This window comes from Daphnia magna, linkage group LG3 (assembly GCF_020631705.1).
Source record: "Daphnia magna isolate NIES linkage group LG3, ASM2063170v1.1, whole genome shotgun sequence".
NCBI lineage: Eukaryota > Metazoa > Arthropoda > Branchiopoda > Diplostraca > Daphniidae > Daphnia > Daphnia magna.
The window spans coordinates 2,508,454-2,528,530 of NC_059184.1; the positions used below are offsets into that span (position 1 = coordinate 2,508,454).

General features: G+C 40.7%; 2 protein-coding genes and 3 long non-coding RNA genes across 8 annotated transcripts; 2 read left to right on the forward strand and 3 right to left on the reverse strand.

Annotated features, from left to right (window-relative positions):
- Positions 1-36: 36 nt before the first annotated feature.
- Positions 37-3,794, reverse strand: LOC116919738. Its single transcript, XR_006644303.1, has 4 exons — positions 3,063-3,794; positions 2,737-2,973; positions 2,371-2,537; positions 37-2,281 (listed from the first exon to the last, which is right to left on the reverse strand). It is a non-coding gene; the product is annotated as an uncharacterized LOC116919738 (long non-coding RNA).
- A 141-nt stretch (positions 3,795-3,935) lies between these two features.
- On the forward strand, positions 3,936-8,160 carry LOC116919737 (serine/threonine-protein kinase pim-3). 2 transcript variants are annotated; one of them, XM_032925754.2, is made up of 5 exons: positions 3,936-4,075; positions 5,352-5,563; positions 5,752-6,015; positions 6,129-6,228; positions 6,825-8,160. In XM_032925754.2, exons 2-5 carry the CDS (start codon positions 5,357-5,359, stop codon positions 7,394-7,396), a joined length of 1,143 nt encoding a protein of 380 aa, XP_032781645.1. In that variant the 5' UTR covers positions 3,936-4,075; positions 5,352-5,356; the 3' UTR covers positions 7,397-8,160. The 2 variants fall into 2 exon arrangements, with proteins under 2 accessions (XP_032781645.1, XP_032781644.1); XM_032925753.2 differs by lacking the exon at positions 3,936-4,075 and adding an exon at positions 4,754-5,083.
- A 3,873-nt stretch (positions 8,161-12,033) lies between these two features.
- On the forward strand, positions 12,034-12,771 carry LOC116919743. The gene is made up of 2 exons (XR_004392034.2): positions 12,034-12,179; positions 12,238-12,771. It is a non-coding gene; the product is annotated as an uncharacterized LOC116919743 (long non-coding RNA).
- Positions 12,618-14,020, reverse strand: LOC123470571. Of its 2 annotated transcripts, none has more exons than XR_006644304.1 (2): positions 13,803-14,020; positions 12,618-13,040 (listed from the first exon to the last, which is right to left on the reverse strand). It is a non-coding gene; the product is annotated as an uncharacterized LOC123470571 (long non-coding RNA). The 2 variants fall into 2 exon arrangements; XR_006644305.1 differs by having other exon boundaries at positions 13,638-14,020.
- A 1,996-nt stretch (positions 14,021-16,016) lies between these two features.
- Positions 16,017-20,057, reverse strand: LOC116919741 (striatin-interacting protein 1 homolog). Of its 2 annotated transcripts, none has more exons than XM_032925756.2 (15): positions 19,896-20,057; positions 19,716-19,832; positions 19,371-19,654; positions 19,129-19,304; positions 18,888-19,052; positions 18,667-18,821; positions 18,416-18,584; positions 18,202-18,356; positions 18,017-18,133; positions 17,822-17,949; positions 17,429-17,656; positions 17,178-17,349; positions 16,849-17,053; positions 16,615-16,721; positions 16,017-16,548 (listed from the first exon to the last, which is right to left on the reverse strand). In XM_032925756.2, the coding sequence occupies exons 1-15, from the start codon at positions 19,971-19,973 to the stop codon at positions 16,387-16,389; spliced, it is 2,418 nt and encodes an 805-aa protein (XP_032781647.1). In that variant the 5' UTR covers positions 19,974-20,057; the 3' UTR covers positions 16,017-16,386. The 2 variants fall into 2 exon arrangements, with proteins under 2 accessions (XP_032781647.1, XP_032781646.1); XM_032925755.2 differs by having other exon boundaries at positions 16,609-16,721.
- Between the last annotated feature and the right edge of the window lie 20 nt (positions 20,058-20,077).

A 20,077-nucleotide genomic window follows, 5' to 3' on the forward strand; every position in this document is an offset into this window, starting at 1 on the left:
TACTCGCATCCTTTGTATTTAATATGCAGCCTCAAAACGTACCTGTAATTGAAAAAGCCGGAGGCGTTCAAAAAGCCATTTTATCACATACGAATACATTACGAAGTAATCAATGATATCAGACGGCATGCCGACATTTATATAGGCATTTAGAGAGTTTAAACATTCATGAAAAAATAGATCACAAACTTTTATTTTTTTCGAAAATTTGAGGTCGACATTCTCGCCAAGAGCATACAAGCCTATAATTTATTGTAATGGACCAACAGTCTGTACGGGGATTATCGCATTTAGCTTCAATCACAGCAAGTCCTCTCGCTTGATTGACGGTTTGAAAAACTTTTGTTAAATGAGTTTCCAAAAATGTTGTGTCTAGACCAACCAATCTAAACGTGACGAGTAGCTTTCTCCCTAAGGCGATTTTAATTTTTCTTTAAAAAATAAATAATAAAATAAATGTTATATATATATTCTTCATCAGTAGCCTTGCTTATAATACGTTGAAGGTCGGACATTGACTGCGTGTTTTTCCAACGCCCCCGGATAACAACGCATCGTTCAAATATTACGTTATGCGATTTAAAAAAAATGCGAACGAATAATTGAATCGCCATCTCGGGGTGAAAATGAACGTGTCCATTTTTTTATTCTGTACAAAATCACCGTGGGAAACATTTCTATCGACTTGATAGGGTAAGGGCTTCTCTGTTTTTATATCACCTGAGTCGATACACAACATCCGATCATTTGTGAAAAGGATACGTGGGAACCAATTGATTAATGATTATATCCTGTCATACATGTTCGAGTATGACAACTTGTTCTTCTCGATGCCCTCCCTAAAGAATTTGTGTGTCAAAACAATTAACTTTCAAATCATGTTGGCTATTGGGAATATTGGGAAACGTTTGGATGAGGTATTTAATTGCTTGTCTCCTTCTAAGACTCGGTAATTAAATTCTATTAAATACTATAGACGGACGCAAGAAATAGGGGGGAAGGTCACCTAGGAACGTGATTGAACTGAAGATCGTGAGTGCACGAGCTACGATCTTATGAAATACATACATATATATCGGTGAAAACATTTCACCCTACGTTCTGTGACGTCTTTGCCCAATGACGATGATGCTACGCAAGAGGTTTGTTCATCATCGTCTCCGATATTAATGCTTGCAAAATCATCTATAGCTTATAAATCCTGATAGTTTCCAACTTACATAAGCTCAGCATCTAACGCCACGTCTTTGTTTGGGGCACTCTCTAGAGGGAATGACTCTTATGTGGTAATGTTCAAGTCGATTGTGAGACGATCGAGTGAGGTGCATGATCCTTATTCACAAGAGACGGTCTTTCTCTCAACCCAAGCCTTGTACAGTTTGGATTAAACAAGTGATTCAAAAGGTCAATGGAATTATCTCAATTTCAATGACCCAGCAAGTCACAGAAATCTTCATAGAATTTGTCTGAAACCAATGACCCCCCATTAAGATTTTTAAAGTCTGTTTTCATTAAGGTAAAAAGAAAAGGGGCAATATGTCGGAAAACAAACGTTCTCGCTAATTGCCTACCACACGGCAACACCTTGCTCAAGATGTTGAAAACATTTTTTTTTTTTACGTTTTACGTTTAAGCCACTGAAGTCGGAGGCAAATTTTTTCTAGTACTACAGGGTGAGAGCATTCCAACTGATTTTGTTTTTCTTCTTAGTCCTCCAGAGATTCCCTGAAATTTTTTGAAAAATTTGTCCTCCCTTTTTAATGAGGGGGGAGGTCAAATGGACCAATGAACTTTGGATGGGAGTTCATTGGGCTTGCAAGCCCTTTTTTAACGTTGGATGATCGACCGGGATACCATGCAGCCACAACGTGATCGACGTTTTCTCGTAGTCTGTTATATAATACGATTGATCGAGCAAATTAAAGTTAAAATTTTTTCCTCCAGAGAATAATCGACAACTCCAAAAGGTTACGACACGCACCTGCTGGGAAAAAGGTGGAAAACAAAAAAAAAATATTAAAAATGAAATAATTCTTGCGTGCGGAGAAAAACAGTTGTGTCATGCAATGACGTCTATAACAACGATTCATTTAACGCTTTGGCGTGAGTTGCCTAGTGTGGAGCATTGACGTCATAGAACACGAACGTATTGTCAATTTTTACAGGCACACACACACACACACACGTGACCGTACTACACACGGATGTATCTGCTACAACACCTGTTTGATAAACGGCACAACCGGAACAAGGATTGTTGCTAACTCTCATATATCCCCCTCTATTTTTTCAGGTATTGGATTTTAAATATTTCGTCAAGGAAAATAATGACTCCAAATAACAATAAAATGTAATCGTGTTTAAAACTACCTTTGGTCGCCTAGAAGAGGAATTCCGGTTGGATCTCGATTGTCCCCGTGATCTTTCCTTTTTCTTTGTTTTTCAGATAAAACAAAACAGTCAACTATTTTCTCATGTGAGTGCTCGTTATTTTAGTAGGCACCCGGTTTTGTTTTACTTCGGCACTCTGATTTTTCCTGGAAAAGAAACCTGGCCATTAAAGGCTTCTTCCAAAATTTGTATTGATATCTCTTAAACTAGTTTCGTCCTTTTTCTTCCCGTCTTGTAAAATTTTTATTTTTATAAACGATATTAACGTTATTACGTAATTGCGTGTACGGCGCACAACGGACTATATACGTAAGCCCTGTGTAAAATGGAATTTTGTTTTCTTACATGGTTACAACTGTCTTCCGGCCGTTGAATTCGGGTCCTCTGACGCCATCCATCAAGGTCTCCAGGTAAAAATGTTTTATTCTTTTCCTAGAAGTGATATGGAACTAGTAGAACCGGTCGGTTTCTCGGAAACTGATAGGAATGCACTGCGTAAAAGGATTTTACATAACGATGAACCTTCATGACCTCTTCAGTGGTGACGTAAAAATTGAAACTTTCATAATTTTCCATCGGTACCTTGGGGAAACGAAATAATTTCGAGTTACGTAAAAAAAAAAATAAGTAATTTACCCAGCATTTTCAATTTTGATTCCCTAGTTGCTCACCTTATCACATAATGAAAATTAAACAAGGGCTAAAACGTTACGTAACATAATTTCAGTTGCAGATTGTGTTTAGCACCCCACCTGTCAATCAAAATGGCTGACAAATGTGCACTATCAGATGAAGGGAGAAAATTCCCTGCAAAATAATGTTAATAGATAAATAGACTTTGGAGTTATAATGTGATAAAAAGTAGTTAGCTCTTAATTTTTCGTAGAAATGAAAACATCTAGCAGAGTCGTGACTGTGATGTATAAATATCCTTGGCCGGTTACCGGTTTTGCCCCCTCTATCCCTTAGCAGTGTGTGTGTGTGTGTGTCGTTGCTAGGCAAGTTTTCTCATAGCCGAAGTGTCAAAGGCACTTTCACAGTTTTCTACGTCAACAATCTTACCGTTGGCATCTATTCACGTTCGAATAAAAATGCATTCGAAATAGGGTGACAAAAAGAAACGTACTCCGTGAACTCTTTTCACGTTGTTTTATGGAAGGGATCTTCACCAAGGGGGAAATGGTTGCAGCTGTTTGAATGTTTTGAAACAAAAATGTTGTGCTAGTCACAATAGGAAATGTTAGGCCTTTGTGCAACAAATGGATGTTAACTATGCAAAATGTGAGGACGAATGTATGAAACATGGCGTTTGCCACGTGACGACTGAATGACAAAACAAGGCGTCAATAAACTTGTCGATGAGGCGGCGGAAACGCAGGGTTGTTTTTCGCCCCCCTTCACCCCCCTCCCTCATTTTCAATACTCATCCCCTCGTTTCAAAGATGGCCGCAGGACCACGTGGTCGATCCCCGCTGGGCTTTTTCGAATGAATCAAGGAATTGCAATCGCACTTGTCTCTTAGTGACAGTGTCGATTCCGGCGTGAGTGCATCTCAATTCCTAATAGAATTTCGTCCAAATTTTTCCTCTTTAAAAAAAAATTTTTAATTTTAAGTTTTTAAACTTGCCAATCCAAGGAGAAGAAGAAAAGATTTGTAGCTCAGATAATTTCGTCTCTCATCAAGGTATTTAAAAAAGCTGATTATTTGTCTTAAGGTTATTTAGATTGCAATGTATGATATGCTGTTTTGCTGGGAGTTTGGTTTTGAAAAGGAGGTGAAATTCCTTCGTTTCCCTGAAAATGAGAAAAGAAATGTTTCCCTCTTCTTTTTCCCTCCAAAAATGAATGGCCGCTAACGCGTTCTCCGACCTTCTCGGAGGATTATACACTTCCCCCCACCGTTTCTTTTCTTCTTTTTTGGCGGGTTCTACAGGCCAAGGAACCTTCACCGGATGGTGGAGGGAGGGGTGTGTTTTGGTATTCCCAAGAGAGCTGCCTTGCAAGGTAGTGTGTTTGTGTGTGTGTGTGTGTGTGTGTGTGTGCGAGTAAAAGAAGTAGAGAGTACAGACATTCCACCCGCCACCCCACCGCACAGTGGGCGTTAGTCTAGACGGAGTTTGATTTGGTGCGCTCACTCCGCTGACGCTACATAGATCCGTACCATTTCGTAGCTAATTTACCCGATTAATTATCCAGGGTGGGATGGTTTGAATCAAACCTCTATGGGGCTTCTAGGATTTGTTCTTTGCCCTAAGGTCATGTCAACTTTGGAGTATGGGGGGCTATGCTCGATGGATGGCGGAGGGTTACATCGCCGAGCTGAGCTCATAAACAGGGGCAGCCCACGTTGCTCAGCATTCAGTTCCGTTGGAGCTTCTAGCCAGTTCACAGTAGTGCTCTGTTTACTATTTACAGCAGCGACCCCCTTTCCGTGGCTCTTCTTTGCCTTTAAAGTGTCCCTGCTTTAGGAGAGTTGAGTGTGGTATTTTTTGGTGATTCCCAACAATCATTTCGAAAAACAGACCAAGCAAAAGACAAATCTCAAAACATTTACAACCGAATCGTCAATTCGGTTTATCCTATTTAACGTCCTTTCAGAAAACGAAAAAGAAATAGAAAATCACCATGTTTTCCCGAAAGTTGTGCAGTGTTTTGACGCCAGCTAAACGCACGGATAAAGACGACTCATACGGTAAGTCGATTGATTCCTAAGAAAAACGTATTTGTGACACGGGCCCCGATCAAGGAAAAATAAATTATCTTAGTTTTTTCCTTTCACTCTGATCGGGGGGCTTGTCTTGGGCGCGCGCATTCCAGTGTCCAACGGTCTTGTTTGGCGCGCGCGCGCGCCCGTCACAGCGTCTTGGAGTTTTCTAAGACACTGCGCGCGCCATCTCTTGACCTAAATTCGAAAACCTTGACTGACTAACTTAAATTTTTATTTTTTCAACTCTATATAGTTGCCATGTCAAACGGAAGTCGCCCGAGTATGTCGTCGGTGACATCGCAGCCACTTTTGACTGACAGAGAGACCTTTGCTCGTAGCTACCGAGTTGGTCACGTCTTGGGCAAAGGCGGTTTCGGCACCGTCTATGCGGGAATTCGCGTTCGTGATGGCCTCCCCGTGGCCATTAAACACGTCCCGAAGAGTTCCGTCACCGCTTGGGGCCAAGTAAGTTGTCGCAAACTTTTCTTTCGTTGCGTGATTTATTTAAAAAAAAACACCCGTTGTAGCGGGGGGTTTCGTTTAACCTTTGAGTTAAACGATACTCTACGGGTGGTAGCAGCGCACGCTCTCTATGGGGCTGTGTTCGTACAAGAGACTTTTAAACTAATGTAAAAATTTTTTTTTGCTAACAGGTGAACGATACAAGAGTCCCGCTCGAATATTGTCTGCTTCGTCAAGTGTCCCAATGCAATGGCGTTGTCAAGTTGTTGGACGCCTGCGATACTGGCGACGTCTTCGTCGTCGTCATGGAGCGGATGGAATCGTGCAAAGATTTGTTTGACTTTATCACGGAACGCGGTGCTCTACCTGAATCGATGGCCAAGAACTTTTTCCGCCAGGTGGTTGAAGCCGTCATCCAGTGTCATCGCGCCGGAGTTGTTCACCGTGACATCAAGGTAAAAATATATTCATTTCTTTTGTTGAAAAAATTTGCATTTTCGCGCTTAGTTGATTTTCACGAAAATTCTGCATTTTACTAACATTTTTGTATTGCCCGTTTTTTTTTTAGGACGAAAACATTTTGGTGGATTTAAAAACCTTGACCCTTAAGCTGATCGACTTTGGCTCTGGCGCCTATGTTAAAGACACCTACTTTACTGATTTTGACGGTGAGTTTCGACAACTTTTATATCTTTATTTTCTCCGAGTTAAGGCCCTTTTCGAAAAAAGATATCTCGAGGTCCCAGCGTGTTGGCAACAAGTCCACCACCGTAGAGCTTCCTCTTCTTGGGTTTCCGCCCCCTCCATTTCACTTATTGTGTGGAGGTTAGCTATTTTAACAGCTCAGTCACACACGCGCACATTCCCAGACCGATGACGCAGCCCTGACCAGTAGGGGATGGGAGGGGGAGTTAGCTCTTGGAGTTATATACCGTTGGCTTTCCTTCTTTTCGGTTCGCCTATTTATACACACGGAACAGTTGGCGCGTCACATGATGGCTATACTTCTGTGTGCAGCATGTAGGATTTTCGGAGAAAACTCGTCAATCTTCGACTAAAATTTGAGAAGAAAATAAAAAGAGCAAGAGGCGTGGCTTGAGATAGCAACAAACGAACGTACTCGTTGACCCGTACTTGAGCCTTCTAAAACAGGAACTGAGCCGTCCCTCCCTTTTTTTTCTTATCTCGAGCCCTTAGCAACAACGTTCACTTCTCGCATGAATGAAACAAAACATTTATGTTTTCCTTTTTTTAATTTTTACAGGAACGCGAGTTTACTCTCCACCCGAATGGATCAACCACCGAAGATATATGGGTATGCCTGCCACTGTTTGGTCAATGGGCATCTTACTCTATGACATGGTCTGCGGTGATATTCCATTCGAGGAGAACGAGCAGATCGTCAGCGCTGTTCTCAATTTCCCAACATCCAGTTCGGGGCATCAGATTGTCTCTCGGCAATGCCAGGACTTGATCCGCCACCTACTCGAGTACTCCCCCTCAGAACGGCCGAGCCTGGAACAAATTCTGACTCATCCGTGGTTCTACCCCGACGTGGAAGTGACGAAAGTCGATGATGCTTCACCAGTAGATTGTCTTTCCGCTATGGATGCATCCTCATCATCTGCGTTGCCTTCATCCTGCGCGGCATCCATACCTGTTCCATCGCCTCGTCGTGCGTCTTTCACCTTGGGTGGCTCTTTGCCTTACTCGCTGACACCATCCGCCTCAACGGCTTCTTCATCACGCAACAGTATGACAGAAGAGGTTGACCTGCTCGACTGCGAGTACGCAATGGAAGCCGTCATCTATCACAAGGAGCAATGGGATCGTTAAGAAAAGAAAGAGTCTCTTGGCCTATCAATCAAGAACTCTTAAAATGATGACCCTAGCTTTAAAAATAACCTTCACATCCATCACCGTAGTCAGCGGTGTTAATGGACCAAAGATCTTTTTTCCGTCTCTCCTGCAAGTCTTTATTTAAGGAAAAAAAAGCGAAAATTCATGTAAAAAAATGGAAGCAAAAAATGATGTTGTTGTTTACTGCCGTTAACATCTCATGCTAAACGACAGAACTCTTTCCTTCGTTTCCGGCACATCCTATAACGACCATGTCGGGAAGAATGGAGAGAGACACTAAGCAAATAACAATTGTGTGTGCTCAGGGTAATAAATCGAATTGTTGGAGAAGAGCAGTGCGTGTGTAAACGGCACGGGAGACGTCAAAAAAAAAAGAGTTCCTATGCAAACTTTGAAGAAAAATCTGTCCTGGCGTGTGTATTATGTATAAAAAGATATCATGTATGCCAACGTGCCTTACTCCTAAAACTGACGTGCCGAGTGTGTGATCCTCGCGATTCTCCTGTCATTCGACTATGAATATATTGTACAGATATTCTGTTTGTAAATATGACGCGCCGTGTCAAAATTGAAAAATTCGCCTATTTTTCTAGCCAGAAAAAAATTTAAATCTTTTTTTTTTTTTTTTGTGAGTGTGAATCCCTAAACCGTTTTGTGTGTGTGTACGAAAGCAAAGTGTTTCTTTTTGTTGTTTTGCTTGTGTTATGTGCCTCTTGAAAATATAACTGATGAAATACTGATTGCCTTTGACGTCATGATTGGGAAATTCCGCTTCACTTGAGGCCACCACAATTGTACTGCGCAGTAGCCTCGCTTTCTAACGGCAAGTGCTGCACGATTGAGGCCGTCTCCGTGCGCGCTCCCCGCCAGAGAAAATGCGGCTTTCTGGCTTCGTCACGCCGTCACAAAGAAGTAGATCAGACGACGAGTCGTAGTTGAAAAAAAAAAGGGGGGGCTCGTAAGGATCGTGAAGAGACACACCCCTCGATCTCTTACGCTTGGAATTGCAATCGGGGAGGAAAGAAAATCATCCGGTTTCTGTGTGGTCGGCGACAACAGCCGTTGATAATTGTCCGTGTGTATATACACTACCTTAAAACACATAATAGGTATTTTTAGAATTTGAACAATATAAAACGAAGATCGTCAACTCAAGTGTGAAACAATGAAAGCATTAAAAAAAAGGAGCAAGCCATTACACGCGAAACGAAATGGAGGGCGCAGCGAGCTGGTTCCGCCATTACGACTGGATTTTTACCTTGGCCTCCAACACACCGACTGCCAAGTCCCGCTTTCCCTACCGACACGATTGAATATTAACACCCAAAAAAAACTTTTTTTTTTTTCCAGACATAGTGGCGATTCTTTTCTAATCCGTGAAATTTTCTCAAGACAAAAATAATTAGATTTAATTTTAGAAAGTTCAAGTTCCCTCTTCGTTACTGCCATCCCTATAATTATCAACAAAACCTTCACCATTTTTCCGGTTTACGAGACAACTAAAACGTTTTAAATACACTTTTGTGGATTGTTTCCTATCTACTGTCTTTTGTCCTATTTAAACGTAAACATTCTACTTTTAGGGAACACGCGACGACGACGTGATGTTTATTCTACAGAATTTGATTGCGTAAAATGCTTTTGTTTCCGTGGAGTTTGATCAAGTCAAAAGAGAAATGTCACTTATTGACGATTTAAGCTGTTGTTTGTAAACGCGCCAGATTACGGATGATCCTCCGCGACACGGTGCATCTTCTTGACGTCATACAACGAGAGGTTCAATTGGGTCCTTGCATTGTTGATAGCCTAAACTAAACTGTAAAGGGCAGAAAAGAAAAAAAGCTTTGTTTGCATAGCAGATTACACGCTGAATGTATGTACACCAAAATATCAAAGTCAACATGCTGTAAGATTGTAGTTTTAACAAGGTTACTTTTGAACGAACCCCGCCCTTATGAAATGCATAACTTTTGGATATCTTTGCCATAAAAAGCAAAATTCTACACACGTTTGGTAACAAGCAAGAATTGATGGATGCCAATTGTTTTTAAAGAAAAATCCGGGAATACCCCGTTCCAGGTACGGTAAAGGTACGTGCCAAAACTTGCAATCAAGACCCATGTCATTCCACGTTATGGTTTAAATTAGCGCACCTCAACGTGGTTTAGTGATAATAAGAAATGCCAGCTTTTCTCGTATTTGCCAGATCGGAGCTGATTCGCATATTTTTTCAAACGAGTTTGATCCTCAATTTCTCAGGCATTTTTAACACAAAGGAAAAAGAAGGGAGAAATTGTTTAGGGGATTTCCACCTTTTCGTTTTTTTTTTTCATGAATAAAAACAAAACTAAATGGGAAATTTTAGTTGTTGATCCAGTTTTAGAACTTCTTGTTATTTTCGAAAAAAAAATAAACCAGACGCGATTCGCTAATTTGGAGACGCGTAAAGGCAACTCAAAATTTTTTTAAATGTTGTCTTAAAATCCGGGCTTAAGAATAAGCCCTACAAAAATAAGCCCGACTTATCTTTAATTATTTTTATTTATGAATATAATTATTAAAATGCAGATTAGATTTGAAATTGAACGAGGATCAAGTAAATAAGGTTCATTTTAAAGTAAGACATGTAGTTTTGGTGGTAGGACCTTAGAAATGAAAACCGTAATATTCATTGAGGCCATCGTTCTTCTCATAACTTTATAACCAATTTTCTTTCACCAAATCTAACTTAAAATCTAAAATCCTCGTTCAATTTCGATCAAAATGGCTTAGCTTCATCAAATTCTGAGACATGTCCCAAATATTCAAAAATTGAAAAACAGCAAAGGGTATAGCCTTCCCACTTTTGCGATTTTTGGTCAAATCCGGACTTTGGCTAAAAGCAATTTATTCTTACTTAAAATTGAACTAAGAACACGAAAATCAGGTTTATTTACAATTGAGACATGTAGTTTTGGTGGTAGGACCTTAGAAATGAAAATCGTCGTATTTATTGAGGCCATTATTCTTCTCATAACTTTATAAATAATTTCATTTGACCAAATCTGACTTTATATTCAGAATCCTTGTTCAATTTTGCTCAAAATGGATTAGTTTCATCAAATTCTGAGACATGTCCCAAATATTCAAAAATTGAAAAACAGCAAAGGGTATAGCCTTCCCACTTTTGCGATTTTTGGTCAAATCCGGACTTTGGCTAAAAACAATTGATTCTTACTCAAAATTAGAACGAAGATCACGAAAATCAGGTTTATTTTGAGGTGAGACAGGTAGTTTTGGATTTGATAGGACCTTAGAAACGAAAATCGTCGTGTTCATTGAGGGTCATCATTCTTCTCATAACTTTATAACCAATTTGATTTTACAAATCTACTAATATTCAGAATTCTCGTTCAATTTCGATTATAATGGCTAAATTACATCAAATTCTGAGACAAGTCAAAAATTTTTAAAACTTGAAAAACAGCAAAGGGTCTTCCCTTCATTCTTCTCATAACTTTATAACCAATTTTATTTCACCAAATCTGACTTAATATTCAGAATCCTCGTTTAAATTTGATCAAAATGGCTTAGTTTGATTAAATTCTGAGACATGTCCCAAATTTTCAAAAATCGAAAAACAGCAAAGGGTATAGCCTTCCCAATTTTGCGATTTTTGGTCAAATCCGGACTTTGGCTAAAAGCAATTGATTCTTACTCAAAATTGAACTAAGATCACGAAAATCAGGTTTATTTAGAATTGAGACATGTAGTTTTGGTGGTAGGACCTTAGAAATGAAAATCGTCGTATTCATTGAGGCCATTATTCTTCTCATAAGCTTTATAACTAATTTCATTTTACCAAATCTGACTTTAATATTCAGAATCCTCGTTCAAGTTTGATCAAAATGGATTGGTTTCATCAAATTCTGAGACATGTCCCAAATATTCAAAAATTGAAAAACAGCAAAGGGTATAGCCTTCCCACTTTTGCGATTTTTGGTCAAATCCGGACTTTGGCTAAAAACAATTGATTCTTACTCAAAATTAAACAAGGAATCACGAAAATCGACCTTGTTTTAATGTGAGATTTGTAGTTTTTGAGTTATTTGAATTCAAAGTGGTTTTGGTGCAATCATTTTGATTGCGTTCAATTCAGAAATTACATAATCAACGGAAAAGATATATTTTATTCGCAACCAGCGTTCAAATGCGGTTCAAACTGGTTGGGTGTTTATCAAATTCCAATTCAAAATTTTAAGCCCAATTTTTAGATAAAAAGTCGGGCTTATTTCGTTGTTTTCATTTTGGGAGGAGAGATGTTTCAAGTTCGCTTTCTAAGTGTGTTGCCTTAATTACTGGAAGGTAGATTGTCGCTAGATGATGGTGCAGAATGTCTATAAATTAAGCCAAATAAATTGCAAACGAGAGAACCTGAATTCTCAATTTTAAAAAAGTGGGTCATCCATCCATAGTAACGGGTCAAATCTATTCTTACTACTTCGACGTTCAAGTTCATCTAAAAACAAATAAAGCGAAGGTTAATTAATGGCTTCGTTTATATTCCGTAATTTTGCAAGTCAAATTTGTGTAGACGCACGGCAAGGAAATCAATTTGAGTGTTCACTTTTATCGATCTGATTCCGACCGCCATAGGGAGTGGCTCCAGATACCGTTAGCGATCAATTAAAAACGAGACAAATGTTTTGGACGAGAGAGAGAGAGGGAGAGAGAAGAAAAAGAGAAACAAAATTCACGCTCGGCGTGAAAGGAGCCCAAGGTACCAAACACACACAGGCAGCCACACCTGACCTAGACATTTTCTTTTTATGATACAGACACACCGAAATGTATAAGCACACACAGCAACAACAGCCGGATTCCGGTGCGCAGTGAGAAGCCTTTCTGTTCTTCTGTCTGGAAAAAGTGTGTTACCTCCACTTGGAAAAGGGAACAACAACAAAGAAATGAAGCAACTTTTTTCTTTCTTTTTTTCATGGTGAGACCACACCAACTTCATTGTCAACTTGCGAAAGCTCATCGCAACCATGGTGATATAGAAAGCACAGTTATGTCACAGCTTTGGGTTTTTTTCTTGGCGCACATAGAGAGAGACCATTTTAGTTTTCTTTCGATTAGACAGGTAGAAGAGAACGGGTTCTAACCGTGGCCTTATATTAAGTTTTCTTTATTTTTTCGTTCATCACCAGCTTTAGAATATTAGCAAAATGTCTGTATTTCTTTTACTCGTGTTATGCAGTGGCCCATCACAATCCAGCAGTCACGATCTCTCGCTTTTATATGAAGACATTTTCGTTCTTATTTTCATTTCAGTCCAGACGCTCGTCTGAAATATGGGGGACAAGAAGCTTCAAAAAAAAAAAAAATGAGAACGTCTGTACGCACGAATTTTGTTTTTCTTTTTCGGTCGGTGCGAGACTCCATTTTCCCTGTGAGAGATAAAGAGCCGGATCACATTGGATAAGGCTGAAATAGCTGAGCCTCACTTTCCTTCAAAGGCCGTCTGGTCTGGGCCGCGTTTATGTGCAACGTCACAAGGTGGGCTCGTTGCGGTGGCTGGTTCTGTTTTTGGTTTTTCCCACCTGGAGCGGCGGGAGCCGCCTCCGTCGTCGACAGGTCGCTGCTTTCCCAAGATGCAAAAGAAGAAGAGAGAAAAAAAAAAGATGCACATTTTTATATATTTTCCTCTCTTTTACTCCGTGCCATTCCTTCGAGGCACTAGAGCATTGGATTGTCCAAATTTCTCCGGTTTTTCCCTTTTTTTTTGTTTTGTTTAGTTTATTATTTTTTTCGTTCCATATTGCGTTGCTAACTGTTTTGGTGGTGCAATGCCACCGGGCAGTCAGCCAACTTATCACAACATTATAATTCAACCGTACCCACTCGTCGTTTTGTTTGTTTTCTAGTCCCTTATATTTCCCCCCTCTGCGCTTGTAAATATCTTGGCTTTATTACGGAATAGTTTTCGACAGATTACGCGAACCTAGACAGGTGAACAATTCACCGTAACTGCTGACAAATGTTCAACAAACATCGAGCGATGAGTGAGAAAAACAAAAAGAGAGATGATATTTCTTTTTTTCTTCCGTCTTACTAGTCAGACGGGCAGGTGGTCAGAACAGGTGATGAGCATTTTTTTTTTTTTTTCTAGAGCGAGGTTGTCACCGAGGCTAATCCAGTCGGTTTTCCAGGTAGTGAAAACGGCAAAAAGTCTAACCTGTGCGAGTGTTTGCGTATTGTAATGATGGTTTTTTGAACCCACTTCTTTCTCGATGGAGGTCTTGTCAACCGACCATCTGCCAGTCACAGGTGGGCATGCCAAGTAATGATGGCCTCGTTTACAGCACGTTACGACGAGAAAAAAACAAAACATTATCAATACCTGGACAATGCTCGCTCAGATTATTTCCTATCTCGTCCTCCCAGTTACTAAGAACTGTTTTTGTTGTTACGTGTTTCTCAATGTCTTCCCAGGAACATTGGCAATACATGCGCAACCACTGTCCAAAACCCAAGGTCCAGCATCTCCCCCCACTGACTAGCGCCACTACCACCCCCTCAAATTCAGCAAAAATTACAACAAAAAAAAAGAAATCCCCCCCCAACCTTCTTTTTCCTTGACGACTGTGCACAAGCTGAAAGGTGCGGACATTGGACCGGGATTAGGTGCCGATAACCTCCCAAGGTCTCTCTGCTACCCGCCGCTATTATACATATGCGCCGTAATGTAGAAGCCACGACGGCACAGCGTGGACCCAAAACGGCCGTGATAGAAAAAACAAAAATTACAAAAGCAAAAATAAATAATAAAAAAGACAGACAGACTCACGTTGTGGTGTGTGTGGCTTTGACATTCGTTTGATGCATATACGCCCATCAACGTCGGAGAAGATTGCGCCAACCAAGGCAAGGTCAATACCTGGACGCGAATCATTAAATAAGTGCGTGAAAAGTTTAAGAATACCCTCGTAGTTGATCCCCCCCCCCCTCAGCCCTTGATTTCTCTCATATTCTTGTCTGTCATTTTGTTAAAACTGTTCTTGTTCGGCCTTGTCATCGTATCAATTTTTACGATCTTAAATAAACCTGTCAGTTGAAAATTCAAATAAACTAGATTGGGGAAAGAGCAAAAAAGCTTTGAAATCAAAGTTATATCCCTTTCCTCCTCTTCCCCTTGTAAAATCTTGTGTAAATGCATTACTACAAAGGGTAACAAAAAATAGGAGGTGGGGGGATAGAAAAACAAAACCGACATTCCACCTGCTCTTCCAGACGGCAGCTGTTTTTTTTCTTTCTTTTCTTCTTTCGTATTTCCCCAATGAGGTAAAGAGGCCGGTGGGTGTCGATGGTCACGGCCGAACCAATTCACCCGTCCCTTTTTTTCTTTCTATTTTCAGGTAAGTGTTGGTGTCTTCCTGATATGTATACATACCTACAGGGCTTTTTTTTTTCTTTTATTTAGTTCACCTTGTTCCTACTATTCTTTACTCCTATATATAAACTATGGCCAACATGGTCAATGACGCGAGCGGCTCGGTACAAACCCAAGTCAACCGTATAACACGAGCATCGGAAAGAAAAAGAGAGAAATAAATCTGGAAAACTATTGAGAAAAAAAGTGAACCATTTCATCTGTCCAGTCTAAAAAAAAAAAAAAAAGAATTCCTTCTCTTCTCTCTCCTTGAGAATGAATTTCTAATGTTCAATGAGCGGTAACGCATCCCCCTTCTCTTTTTCATGTTCACGGTCGGGTTACACCATTAAAGAAAGGCCAATTGGTGGGGGAGCTTCGTCACAAATGTTGCATCTGTTATTTTCTCCCTCCTACGCCATTCCTCTTTGGAATGTTTTTGTTTGTTTTATAAAACGAAACCTAACATGGAATATTTGCAAGACTGGGCGAAATGACATGAGTCCAATGTCCTCTAGCGCGCGCTCAAGAACAAGATTCGAATGCAATTCGCTTCTGTTGCGTTTCGTGGGTATCCATCCATCCGCGCAAGTCCACCACGTACGCATATGCATGTTTAAAGAAAAAAAGAAAAAGACGCCCTCGGTCTTGGCCGTCTACTGGTGCAAGCTCGCGCGCGGCCGATGTACTCACGGCCTTGGAGTTGACCTTCTTGCATCAAGGCTGCTTCACCAGTGTGAACCACAACCGAAGAACAGCATCTTCAACTGGAGACCGGAGGAATGCTGTCCAGTTTCAAGTCCCCAAGACTTCATTTGTTTTTGAATTTCCAGTTTCTTGAACGACCGAACGTCAAAAAGCACAAAAAGATCGGGTGCGTGTCCAATGGGAAGTGAAATAAGCCTTAAATGGTATACAAGATGGCAGCATGACGACAAGAAATATTTCGAAAATGAGGTCAGCTCAAAGTAAAAGGAAACTTTTTTTTTTTTTCTATTCTTCACAAAGGAACGAGGAAAACCCAATTGGTTTTCACGGTTGCTGGGAATTCCCCTTGCCCCTATACACACCAAGATTACAACCCAGAGCGTTCAGCGCCTGGCACGAACGGGAAAGAGGCTCACGGCCGATTTTTCTCCCTCCTTTTTCATTAAAAAAAAAAAAGAAATGACGAAACGAAGCAACAATGTTTTCCTTTCTTTTTTTTTTTTTTTTGTACAATGAGCCAGTACGAATGTGTACGAAAAATTGCAATGCAAGAATGGGAAAACCAGAAAAACAAACTTCTCTTTTTCGTTCTAACGGATGCTAAATGGATCGATCAATTTTATGTTACGGGACTCCTCTGTTTCGCGATTAAATAGGATCTACTTCGTCATATCGCGACTCATGGGTGTTTCCTGCCACTGTTGTTTGCCTCCGTAAAAGAAGAAAAGGAAAAACCCGGGCTCGCTTTCGATACGCTCGCTAATTGGTCGTGCGACTAAGCGCGCTGGGATGGATTGAATGTTTTGCCTCTTTAAAAAACATTTAAATAGACACGGCAGGGGCGTCATCATATGAGATGAGAGGCAACCAACTGATCCCAGTCGATCGAGGCCTGAAAGACTTCCTGTTGTAGCCAGATCTCGTAGTGACGCTTGAACTCGTCGGTCAACTCAACAGGGTGGCTAAGCACGCTAGTTAGCCAGTTATCTACCGGCTCGTATTCCGGATCCTGCCGATCGAATGCAGTTTTATGAACTTTCATCTTTCTCTGTTTCAATATTTTTCATACCATTACCGCACATCCAGACGAGTTCTTGTCGTAGCGACGACTGTTGAACCGATCGACAGCAGAGCGCAAGGCGCATTCCTCTGCCTGGAAATCCCACGGTCTTGCATCCAAATCTATTAAACGCAGAAAGAAAAAGCAAAATGAGGAGTGATACCAGTTTCAAAGTACGCAAATATTATATTTCGATTTTCTATTTTGTTTTGCTTCTTTTCGATCAAAGTATTTAATGTAATATCTCACCATTGCCAAATGCCCAGTCATCGTTGAGCCGATGACGCACTTTTTGATAGATGGCGCTCATTGTTTTCATATTTGACTTGCGCCATTGACGACCCAAATATTTCGTTTGCATTTTCAATAACTTTAACACGTACAGCTGCAAGAGAGCGTGTTTGACTTTCAAAGTTCGCTTTAAGATGGGCGCCGATTTGAAAACAACCAGCATCTACAAACAAATGTAAACACAATTTAAAGAAAACCAAAAATGAACCAAAAACAGTCATCGCATCGTGACTTGACGAATACCCAATGATAAGATTAAACCCTACACGCCTCCATTGATAACGTACCATGATGCGCGAATGTTTCCATTTAGTCAGCTTATTAAGGATGCGCAGTAGGTTGACACATGAGAAAAGATTTCGCCAGCAGTAGGGCAGATTGGTACCAATTTCCAAACTCTCGGCTGTCAACTCTGGCTGGTCGCCAATGACACAGGATGGGAAATCCAAGATAGCGATGCTGCAATCGCGATAACGTCAATCGTTTAACAGCCGGAAAAAAGAATAACAATATCAATGACTCATCCTTTACTACATACTTGTTCTTAGCGCCGATATACGCCATAATGTTTTGGTTGAAGAATTTCAGCACTAGTGGGATGCAATTGGCAAACACCAGGTGTTGAGACATGAACTCAAATTGGTATACGTGATTCATTTTCAAATGCTTCAAGAGAAGTAACAAGATGGCGGCCACGGCCTTCACCAAAATTTCCTTATGGCGGTTAACGTCAATACCCAACTTCATCGACTGTAATACAGTCATCCTAGCAGAGAGAAAGGGGGAGAAAAATAAAAATCCACACTAGTCGTAAACGCTGGCCTTAAGGCCGAAAGGAAATTTCATCCGACATCAATAGAGATGGATTTCCCCATTTTCTAAAAATGGCACATTGAAATAAACCGTGTTTTCTTTTTTCTTCAACACTTACGGCATTTCCTCGGGTAGAACGTCTGCCATAATGTTAATAGAGTCGGTCTTGGCTTTGGAGGTCGGTGCGGCAGCCAGTAGAATTTTCAGAAGAGCGATCATGTATTGAGGCAAGCTCGGCAACATGGCCTGCATTTGTAATGATGACCGGTAAGAAACAAAAATATATGCAAGAAGATAGGATCTGAAATTAAACCTGGTAAAGGATTTCCGTCGGAGTCAACGCTATGTCCTCCTGCCCTTTCGAGACCGGGTTTTTGTTGATGTCCTCTTCTCGTTGGATTTGGATCTCCGTCAGTGAGAAGTAAGTGTGCTGCGTATAGTATCATCATTACCAAGAGCGCATTCAAGCGGGGGGAATCAGTTCTACACGTGTCATACCTGTTTCAAAACTCGCACACCCTCGTGAATGGGAAGAGGAAGTCCTGCTAATGACACTCGATCGTTGGGAAGCATGAAACCGACAAATTTCATTCGCGTCGTATCAAGAAATTGATCGATATCCTTTTGGCGAACTTTTGGCGTCCACGGTAATGCTACCAAATACAAAGATTTAGGCTAGACGTTAACTAATCTATCATTTCCCCCTTGTTACCTTTCCTAGGGATGGGTGTAGTAGGTCGTGGGCTCGGTGGTTGCGGTATCTCTCCCGACTCTTCCATAGCTCTACGCTCTTCAATTTCTCGTAATTCATCATCAGCTTGATCGTTACTGTCTAATTCCATGGTCAGAGATTCATCTAAGGAACTCTGCTTGACTAGGGTCTGAAAAAAGAAATAAATAAAGCACAGCGATGAAGATCTTTCGCGAATGGAATGGAATATATGATAAGAACTGTAGAATTACACGTCGGAACGGACGAGCAGCTGGACCTGGTTTCTGATTTTGAGCCTCCAGCAGGTCGGCAGCTGACGCAGGAGGTGAAGCTGCACGCATGGTTCGCGTTACTTCGATGGTATCTTCTTCTGGTAATGCCAAACCCGCTTCAGTACGATATTTTCCTATAAAACCGACACAAATAAGGGCATTTGGTGACTAGCGAATAAAATCGCGAGGTAAATAATTACCTTTTAACTCTTTTTGTTCTTTCATTCCACCAAGAGACACCAGTAACACTTTCCATAGGAGCAACAGGACCTTCTTCATTGGAAAATGTGGGCATGATCCACTGCAAAATTTGGTCACCATACTAAGCAGTTTTACAGCAAGTAATTCGTCATTGATTGGTTGAGCTGCAAAGATAATAAGAGTGTAAGGAGGAAATAACGGAAATATGACTCTGCATTGTTATAAGAATCTTAATTTTACCGATTTCAGTTCGGAATTCTTCTTGTATTTTCTTGAATTCATCGCTGTCCTCTTCTTGAGACGAACGGAAGACTTCGACAATGGTGTAGAATACCGATAAAATAATTCGAAGATCCCAGCTATCTGCTAGACTGACAGCTAGTTTCCTCATGGCAGTATTGGCAGCCCCACTGTTTCTGTATAGAGAATATTTCGTTTGTATCTTTGATTCCATTAATTGCTCCATCTAAAGTATTACTCACTCAATTTCATAGTTCAATAGTTCCAGAAATGTGTGAAAAATCCCAGTTTTATAAAGTAAGAGTACATTATTTCTAGTCCAATGCTGCTGCTCTGCATCACTCTGAACTTCACCCCAGCACCCTTGTGCTATGTAAAGGATTGCTCGAGCAGCTTTCATTCTCAAAGCTTTGTTACTTAGCTCCAATTGTTCTGCAAGCTTGAGCAAAACAGAAACTCTGGTTGCATCATTCAAGGTTTGCCAATGCGGCCTTATGTGAAAGAGTTCCATCAGTTCTTCAAACGCCTGGGTAAAATGGAAGTCTCAGTGGTTGACCAAATTGTCATTATACACTATGCAAAAGTACCCTGATATTTGTTTGGAATTCTGGCCCCTCCGTGTAGCTGTAAAGTTCGGCAGTTTCATTGGGATGCTTGTCGGCATCGTCATACACGAAATCCAAGTCGGGACAGTCAATGGTTCCCTGTTAAGATTCAATACTCAACATGATACACTTATCTCATTTCGATTAAATAAATCCACAAACCTCGGAATCTTGACGCTGTCTTCTGAGAATCTCACGTAATTTAGGTGGGCCCCTTCTGGCCCCTCCGACTTCATCCATTTTCAGACTTTACCGACCAGTTTATTTTTATACCCGTCACGAAAAGTATTTTTTGACATCTCCCTTCCCTCCACAGAAATAAACATGCGCTAGAATGTGCTACC

Excerpts from the sequence above, each read along its gene's own strand:
- LOC116919741 (XM_032925755.2), bottom strand. The coding sequence starts at position 19,973 with ATGGATGAAGTCGGAGGGGCCAGAAGGGGCCCACCTAAATTACGTGAG. Across the intron at positions 19,655-19,715 it reads AATTCCAAACAAATATCAGG|GCGTTTGAAGAACTGATGGA; the intron begins GTACTTTTGCAT and ends CATTTTACCCAG. Across the intron at positions 17,657-17,821 it reads GTTCTACCCGAGGAAATGCC|GATGACTGTATTACAGTCGA; the intron begins GTAAGTGTTGAA and ends TCTCTCTGCTAG.
- LOC116919737 (XM_032925753.2), top strand. The coding sequence starts at position 5,017 with ATGTTTTCCCGAAAGTTGTGCAGTGTTTTGACGCCAGCTAAACGCACG. Across the intron at positions 6,016-6,128 it reads TTGTTCACCGTGACATCAAG|GACGAAAACATTTTGGTGGA; the intron begins GTAAAAATATAT and ends TTTTTTTTTTAG. Across the intron at positions 6,229-6,824 it reads CTACTTTACTGATTTTGACG|GAACGCGAGTTTACTCTCCA; the intron begins GTGAGTTTCGAC and ends TAATTTTTACAG.